Genomic DNA, 9,210 nt, shown 5'->3' on the forward strand with positions numbered 1-9,210 from the left:
AGATCTGATTGTACATCACTACTGAGATGTCACGACTGAGAGTAATCTGATTGGATGAACAACAACATCTAATGTAGGTTAATGTTAGGCTATTATCGGCAGATCATTGACCAGCTTACCTTTTCTCCTTTGGGGCCAGGTGGGCCAGGGAAACCCTAAAGGGAAGGAAGAATACAATCAGTCAGTGTTCAAAGACCTAGAAAAATCCAAATCAAACACAGCCATGCTAATATGATGCTAATGCTAACATTCAAAGCCGTAGGGTATCATTTGAGAACCAGTCTAAACTATAGTGTAAGTGATCTTGTGTTAATCTGGTCACTCACTCTGGGTCCATCTGATCCCTGGTTTCCTGGTGGGCCTTCAGGCCCAGAGGGGCCATTGGGACCCTGTGGGAAAGATAAGAATATTGTGTATGTCACAAATATTCTGTTGTCACTCAATCACAAATACACACACACTCACATACTCACATACGCACGCACGCACACACACACACACACACCAGTAAACCAGGTGTTCCAGGGAATCCTTTATCTCCTTTCAGTGGGATGACTCCAATAACACCACCTGCATCTCCCTGGGAGACAGACAGACAGACAGACAGACAGACAGACAGACAGACAGACAGACAGACAGACAGAGAGGAAGGGGAGAGAGAGAGCGGGGGGAGAGTGAGGGAGAGCGAGAGAGAGAGAGAGAGAGAGAGGGGAGAGAGAGAGAGAGAGAGGGGGAAGAGAGAGAGGGAGAGAAAGAGAGAGATGGATAGAGAGAACGAGAGAGAGAAAGAGGGGAAGGGGGAAATGGAGAGGGAGAGAGAGAGTGGGGGGAGATAGAGAGGGAGAGAGAGCGGGGGAGAGAAAGGGGAAGGTGGAGAGGGGGGGAGAGAGAGAGACAGGTTAGAGAATGATACACTACACACAGAAGGGCTGTTTTCTAAACCATACACATGCCTCAATATACATTTAATCACTGACTAATATAGCATTTATTTAGCTATTAAAAAGTCCTCCGTTTTTACTTACTTTCATTCCCATAAGTCCGGGGATACCCTGAGGAGAGAGATAGATTTGTAAATCTCATCCTGATTGAATGATAAATACATTTTATGAATCTTTATAACATATTCCAGTCTCGTGTCTTTTGTTTTGTTAATTAATATAGGTCTAGTATGAAATGCTGGTGTAAGGTTAAGTATGTGGCAGTGTTGAAGTGAACATGGAACCATGTTGGCTGTGTTGATGACAAAGCGTACTTACAGGAGGACCCTGCAGACCAGGGAACCCAGACTGTCCGTCTGTCCCTCGATCTCCCTGAAACACAGACACAGAGAGAGAGAGAGAGAGAGAGAGAGAGAGAGAGAGAGAGAGAGAGAGAGAGAGAGAGAGATGTCAGCTTGGACTGAGGATGGGTTGAGAGCATGGCTTGGTGACAGGTGATAACAGTAAGTAGTTGGTGCTACACAGGTGTGTAACAGCAGAGAGTTGATGCTAAGCAGAACGCTCACCTTTGTTCCATTGCACCCTGGGATACCCTGCGATCCAGGAGGGCCGTCTTGTCCAGGGATGCCCTGTGGGGGAGAGGCGAGGACACACATACAGGTAAGACATTTGTGTGGAAGGGAACGAGGCATGTAAGGGTAACTGGTGGTTTACAGAGACATTAGAGCGTACCGGAAGCCCTGGGTTTCCTGGGAAGCCTGGCAAACCATTAGGACCCTGCAACACATCACATCATTACAAACATAATTTACATTTGATAAATTTAGCAGATCCACTTTGAATACATTCCAATAAGAAGGTAGAATGACATCATGGTAGACCTCTATACCCGGCGGTGTCAGAGGAAGGCCCCAAAAAATGACAATTGTCAGCCACCCAAGCCATAGATTCTTCTCTCTGCTACCGCACGGCAAGCGGTATTATTGCACCAAATCTGGAACCAACAGGACCCTGAACACCTTCTACCCCCAAGCCAGAAGACTGCTACACAAAACAACCAAATAGCTAATAAATGAATAGCCAGACTACCTGCATTGACCCTTTTTTGCACTGACTCTCCTGCTCTAACTCTCCTGCTCTAACTCTCCTGCTCTAACTCTCCTGCTCTAACTCTCCTGCACTGACTCTCCTGCACTGACTCTCCTGCTCTAACTCTCCTGCTCTAACTCTCCTGCTCTAACTCTCCTGCTCTTTACTCTCCTGCTCTAACTCTCCTGCTCTAACTCTCCTGCTCTTACTCTCCTGCACTGACTCTCCTGCACTGACTCTCCTGCTCTAACTATCCTGATCTAACTCTCCTGTTCTAACTCTCCTGCTCTTACTCTCCTGCTCTAACTCTCCTGCTCTTACTCTCCTGCTCTAACTCTCCTGCACTGACTCTCCTGCACGGACTCTGCTGCTCTAACTCTCCTGCACTAACGCTCCTGCACTGACTCTCCTGCACTGACTCTATGCACACACACTGGATTCTACCCACACACTCACGGATTCTTACACTGATACCCCAACACAAACATACACACACGCTACATATGCCCACACACAAATAACATGTACACACGTAGATACTGACGCCACACACACACACACACACACACATTTTCACACTCACTACATACCCTGCTGCTACTGTCTATTATATTTCATGTTGCCTAGACACTTTACCCCTACCTATATGTACATACTGTAGCTAACTCAATTACATCGTACCCCTGCACATCGACTCAGTACTGGTACTTCCTGTATATAGTCATGTTATTTTTATTCAATATTGTTATTCGTTATTCACTGTCTATTTATTCCATATGTTTTATTTATTTCTACTTAATCTTTAACTCTGCATTGTTGGAAAGGTGGTCCAAACAAAAGCTAAAATGCTACAAGAAAGTAGATACTGGTTTCCAGACCAGGTGGGGTCTTCTCTGATAGCATTATTATACTCACACGTGTTCCTTTCATCCCGGGAGTTCCCGACTCGCCATACTCTCCCTGGGAAGAGACAAGTGACATTGAAGTGATATTAAGGTGACATAGAGAAGATTTAGTCGTGACATGACTTATTTTTTGTGATTTAAAAAAATAAATATCTGTTATAATCATGGTAATTGTCATTATTGTGCTCTCCCAAGTAGGGTATCTTAGTGAGTGGGTGATACTGTGAAGGGGGTGGGGTCTGGAGCTGTCACTCACCTTAGGGCCCATCGGCCCAGCGGGTCCCTCATGGCCCTGCATGCCCGGGAACCCCATGTTGCCTTGGAGACCAGGAAATCCACGCTCACCCTACAGGAGACACAACAATAGTTAAACAGAGTTGGGTGAAGTTACCACAGAGGCTGGTCAGTTTTGTGTTTTTCAACATTATGGTTAGGTTTAGCATCCTAAAAAAATAAATATATATATATATATACACAGTACCAGTCAAAAGTGTCTTATTTTGTACTATTTTCTACGTAATAATAGTGAAGACATCAAAACCATGAAATAACACATATGGAATCATGTAGTAACCAAAAAAGTGTTTGATTTGACATTTGAGATTCTCAAAGTAGCCACCCTTTGCCTTGATGACAAATTTGCACACGCTCTCAACCAGCTTCATGAGGTAGTCATCTGGAATCCATATTAATTAACAGGTGTGCCTTGTTAAAAGTTAATTTGTGGAATTTCTTTCTTTCTTAATATGTTTGAGCCAATCGGTTGTGTTGTGACAATGTAGGGGTGGTATACAGAACTATTTGGTAAAAGACCAAGTCCAAATTATGGCAAGAACAGCTCAAATAAGCAAAGAGAAACGACAGTCCATCATTACTTTAAGACATGAATTTCAGTCAATCCGGAACATTTCAAGAACTTTGAAAGTTTCTTCAAGTGCAGTCGCAAAAATCATCAAGCGCAATGATGAAACTGGCTCTCATGAGGACCGCCACAGGAAAGGAAGGCCCAGAGTTACTTCTGCTGCAGAGGATAAGTTCATTAGCGTTACCAGCCTCAGAAATTGCAGCCCAAATAAATGCTTCACAGAGTTCAAGTAACAGACACAACTCAACATCAACTGTTCAGAGGAGACTGTGTGAATCAGGCCTTCATGGTTGAATTGCTGATGATCTGTGATTTATTTAGAATTCAAAGCACACTTAATGAGCAAGGCTACCACAGCATTCTGCAGCGATATGCCATCCCATCTGGTTTGAACTTAGTGGGACTATCATTTGTTTTTCAACAGGACAATGACCCACCATACCTCCAGGTTGTGTAAGGGCTATTTGACCAAGAAGGAGAGTGATGGAGTGCTGCATCAGATGACCTGGCCTCCACAATCCGACCTCAACACAATTGAGATGGTTTGGGATGAGTGTGCAAAGCTGTCATCAAGGCAAAGGGTGGCTACTTTAACACTTTTTTGGTTACTACATGATTCTGTGATATGTGTTACTTCATAGTTTTGATGTCTAAACTATTATCCTACAATGTAGAAAATAGTACAAATAAAGAAAAACCCTTGAATGAGCAGGTATGTCCAAACTTCTGACCAGTACTGTATATAAACTCAGCAAAAAAAGAAACGTCCCTTTTTCAGGACCCTGTCTTTCAAAGATAATTTGTAAAAATCCAAATAACTTCATTGTAAAGGGTTTAAACACTGTTTCCCATACTTGTTCATTGAACCATAAATGATTAATGAACATGCACCTGTGGAACGGCTTACAGACAGTAGGCAATTAAGGTCACAGTTATGAAAACTTAGGACACTAAATATGCCTTTCTACTGACTCTGAAAAACACCAACAGAAAGAGGCCCAGGGTCCCTGCTCATCTGCGTGAATGTGCCTTAGGCATGCTGCAAGGAGGCATGAGGACTACAGATGTGGCCAGGGATATAAATTGCAATGTCCGTACTGTGAGATGCCTAAGACAGCGCTACAGAGAGACGGACAGCCAATCGCCCTCGCAGTGGCAGACCATGTGTAACAACACCGGCACAGGATCGGTACATCCGAACATCACACCTGCGGGGCAGGTACAGGATGGCAACAACAACTGCCCGAGTTACACCAGGAACGCACAATCCCTCCATCAGTGCTCAGACTGTCCGCAATAGGCTGAGACAGGCTGGACTGAGGTCTTGTAGGCCTGTTGTAAGGAAGGTCCTCACCAGACATCTCTGGCAACAACGTCGCCTATGGGCGCAAACCCACCGTCGTTGGACCAGACAGGACCGGCAAAAAGTGCTCTTCACTGACGAGTCACGGTTTTGTCTCACCAGGGGTGATGGTCGGATTCACGTTTATTGTTGGAGGAATGAGCGTTACACCGAGGCCTGTACTCTGGAGCGGGATCGATTTGGAGATGGAGGATCCGTCATGGTCTGGGGCGGTGTGTCACAGCATCATCGCACTGAGCTTGTTGTCAATGCAGGCAATCTCAACGCTGTGCGTTACAGGGAAGGCATCCTCCTCCCTCATGTGGTACCCTTCCTGCAGGCTCATCCTGACATGACCCTCCAGCCTGACAATGCCACCGCTCGTTATGTGCGTGATTTCCTGCAAGACAGGAATATCAGGAATGGCTAGTGATGAGCCCGGATATCAATCCCATTGAGCACGTCTGGGACCTGTTGGATCGGAGGATGAGGGCTAGGGCCATTCCCCCCAGAAATGTCCGGGAACTTGCAGGTGCCTTAGTGGAAGAGTGGGGAGACATCTCACAGCAAGAACTGGCAAATCTGGTGCAGTCCATGAGGAGGAGATACACTGCAGTACTTAATGCAGCTAGTGGCCACACCAGATACTGACTGTTACTTTTGATTTTGAACCCCCTTTGTTCAGGGACACATTATTCCATTTCTGTTAGTCACATGTCTGCAGAACTTGTTCTGTTTATGTCTCAGTTGTTGAATCTTATGTTCATACAAATATTTAAACAAGTTAAGTTTGCTGAAAATAAACGCAGTTGACAGTGAGAGGACGTTACTTTTTTTCTGAGTTCATGAAGAGGATTAATGAGACAGTAATAGCTGATTGATTCATGTGTTCCATCTATCTGCCACCAGATGGAGCCACAGTCCTTTCTCAGGCCAGAGTGGTATGCTCTGACCAACAATGTATATTATCCCTGGTTAGCGGTTGCTATGTATTGTCCGCTGAGCGATTTTGAAGCCACAAGTGAGCCATATTGGCACTCCTCAGTAGGAGAGGCCCTCCAAATGAAATTGTACAGCTGTTCTATTAAATGTTTCATGGACAAAATGACATGTATTTAAGTCTTTTTTTGTTTATACCTTAAGGAAAATGTTTTAAATATTATAAAATGTTTTGTTTGTATGTTTAGATGACATAATATAATGTATATAATGCAAAAAATAATGTACATATTAACAAATACATGTCTATAGCTTAAACATTTATTGTTTTACAACGGTGGCGGAGTGCCAAGATGAAGGCAATGTGGCTTCAACACAGCGCCCCCTACAGATCATTTGGTGTACAGTGCATTCTGAAAGTATTCAAACCCCTTCACTTTTTCCATATTTGTTCTGTTAAAGCCGTATTCTAAAATGGATTAGATTTTAAAAATCCTCATCAATCTACACACAAAACCCCATAATGACAAAGCGAAAACAGGTTGGTATTTATTTATTTTTTAAATACCTTATTTACATAAGCATTCAAACCCTTTGCTATGAAACTGGAGAAAGGTGCCAAACAATATCTGCAGCATTGAAGGTCCCCAAGAACACAGTGGCCTCCATCATTCTTAAAATGAAGTTTGGAACCATCAAGACTCTTCCTAGAGCTGGCCGCCTGGTCAAACTGAGCAATCTGGGGAGAAGGGCCTTGGCCAGGGATGTGACCAAGAACCTGATGGTCACTCTGACAGAGCTCCAGAGTTCCTCTATGGAGATGGGAGAACCTTCCAGAAGGACAACCATCTCTGTAGCACTCCACCAATCAGGCCTTTATGGTAGTGGCCAGACAGAAGCCACTCTTCAGTAAAAGGCACATGACATGACAATGAGAAACAAGATTCTCTGGTCTGATGAACCCAAGATTGGACTCTTTGGCCTGAATTCCAAGCGTCATGTCTGGAGGAAACCAGGCACCACTCATCACCTGGCCAATACCATTCCTACCATGAAGCATTGTGGTGGCAGCATCATGCTGTGGGGATGTTTTTCAGCAGCAGGCACTGGGAGACTAGTCAAGATCGAGGGAAGGATTAACAGATCAAAGTACAGAGATCCTTGATAAAAAAACCTGCTCCAAAGTGCTCAGGACCTCAGACTGTGGCGAAGGTTCACCTTCCAACAGGACAACGACCCTACGCACACAGCCAAGACAACACAGAAGTGGCTTCGGGACAAGTCTCTGAATGTCCTCGAGTGGCCCAGCAAGAGACCGTACTTGAACCTGATTGAACATCTCTGGAGAGACCTGAAAATAGGTGTGCAGCAACGCTATCCATCCAACCTGACAGAGTTTGAGATGATCTGCAGAGAAGAATAGGAGAAACTCCACAAATACAGGTGTGCCAAGCTTGTAGAGTCATACCCAAGAAGACTTGTAGGCTGTAATCGCTGCCAAAGGTGCTTCAATAAAGTACTAAGTAAATGGTCTGAATTGTATTTTTATTTTTAATACATTTGCAAACATTTTTGGAAACCTGTTTTTGCATAGTCATTATGGGGTATTGTGTGTAGATTAATGAGGGGAAAAAACGATTTAATACATTTTGGAATAAGGCTGTAAAGTAACAAAATGTGGAAAAAGTCAAGGGGTCTGAATACTTTCCGAATGCACTGTATATACAGTTGAAGTGGGAAGTTTACCTACACCTTAGCCAAATACATTTAAACTCTGTTTTAAACCCTGACATTTAATCCTAGTAAAACTTCCCTGTCTTTGGTCAGTTAGGATCACCACTTTATTTGAACCTGTTTTGGAGATTGGTTTAATGTGAAATGTCAGAATAATAATAGAGAGAATGATTTATTTCAGATTTTATGTATTTCATCACATTCCCAGTGGGTCAGAAATTTACACACACTCAATTTGTATTTGTGTCACGTTCCTACCTTAGTTCTGTTATTATATCTTTGTTTTAGTATGGTCAGGGTGTGAGTTGGGTGGGTTGTCTATGTTCGTTTTTCTATCATTTGGGATTTCTGTGTTCGGCCTAGTATGGTTCTCAATCAGAGGCAGCTGTCAATCGTTGTCCCTGATTGAGAATCATACTTAGGTAGCCTGGTCATCATTTTCGGGAATTTTCCAAGCTGTTTAAAAGCACAGTCAACTTACTGTATGTAAACTTCTGACCCACTGGAATTGTGACACAGTGAATTATGAGTGAAATAATCTGTCTGTAAACAATTACTTGTGTCATGCACAAAGTAGATGTCCTAAACGACTTGCCAAAACTATAGTTTGTTAACAAGACATTTGTGGAGTGGTTGAAAAACAAAATTGAATGACTCCAATTTAAGTGTATGTAAACTTCTGACTTCAACTGTATAAATCATTGGCTCTTGCCCATTGAACTACATTCTGAGCTGCCAAGAGTGAAAGACAGGGAACGAGAAGGGAAAATGTGCTATTTGGAGCCCTTTTTGTGTATGTCTGTCTTTCTTAAGGTGTCAGCATGCTTCGGGTCGGCTGACCACACTCCCTTATACGACCTACGCTTGAAAAACGAGACAAAAGTGTCAATAGTACAGTTTATCCATCTACACTTCCTCAAAATAGTCTGAATGAATCTAAGATAACTCAAGAAATCTGCCATTCATTCTGACGTTTTTGTAGAAAAGATCTTAGTCGCTCAATCTTACATCTAACTAAGATGTTTTGTGCAAGTGATTTTTTTGTTGTTGTTGTTGCATGAATAAAATTTGTTTCTCATTGAATCACAGCAAACACAAAGGAGCGCAGACGTTTAAAATGTTGTCTGAACAGCCTTATCGAAAACCAAAATGAACAGCCTTATCGAAAACCAAAATGAACAGCCTTATCGAAAACCAAAATGAACAGCCTTATCGAAAACCAAAATGAACAGCCTTATCGAAAACCAAAATGAACAGCCTTATCGAAAACCAAAATGAACAGCCTTATCGAAAACCAAAATGAACAGCCTTATCGAAAACCAAAATGAACAGCCTTATCGAAAACCAAAATGAACAGCCTTATCGAAAACCAAAATGAACAGCCTTATCGAAAAC

The 9,210-nt window shown here is 43.0% G+C and overlaps 1 protein-coding gene across 1 annotated transcript in view; it reads right to left on the bottom strand.

Moving 5' to 3' along the window:
* The window catches only part of LOC139404215 (collagen alpha-1(IV) chain-like), an 84,408-nt gene that overhangs the window by 20,879 nt on the left and 54,319 nt on the right, over positions 1-9,210 (bottom strand). The window contains exons 3-11 of the mRNA XM_071147200.1: positions 3,192-3,281; positions 2,946-2,990; positions 1,674-1,718; positions 1,508-1,570; positions 1,260-1,313; positions 1,026-1,052; positions 506-580; positions 327-389; positions 120-155 (exon numbers count right to left, since the gene is read on the bottom strand). Of these exons, the coding sequence (XP_071003301.1) occupies positions 120-155; positions 327-389; positions 506-580; positions 1,026-1,052; positions 1,260-1,313; positions 1,508-1,570; positions 1,674-1,718; positions 2,946-2,990; positions 3,192-3,281 (498 nt within the window). The remainder of the gene's footprint in view (positions 1-119; positions 156-326; positions 390-505; positions 581-1,025; positions 1,053-1,259; positions 1,314-1,507; positions 1,571-1,673; positions 1,719-2,945; positions 2,991-3,191; positions 3,282-9,210) is intronic.

The sequence above is a fragment of the Oncorhynchus clarkii genome, chromosome 3 (assembly GCF_045791955.1).
Source record: "Oncorhynchus clarkii lewisi isolate Uvic-CL-2024 chromosome 3, UVic_Ocla_1.0, whole genome shotgun sequence".
Taxonomy (NCBI): Eukaryota; Metazoa; Chordata; class Actinopteri; order Salmoniformes; family Salmonidae; genus Oncorhynchus; species Oncorhynchus clarkii.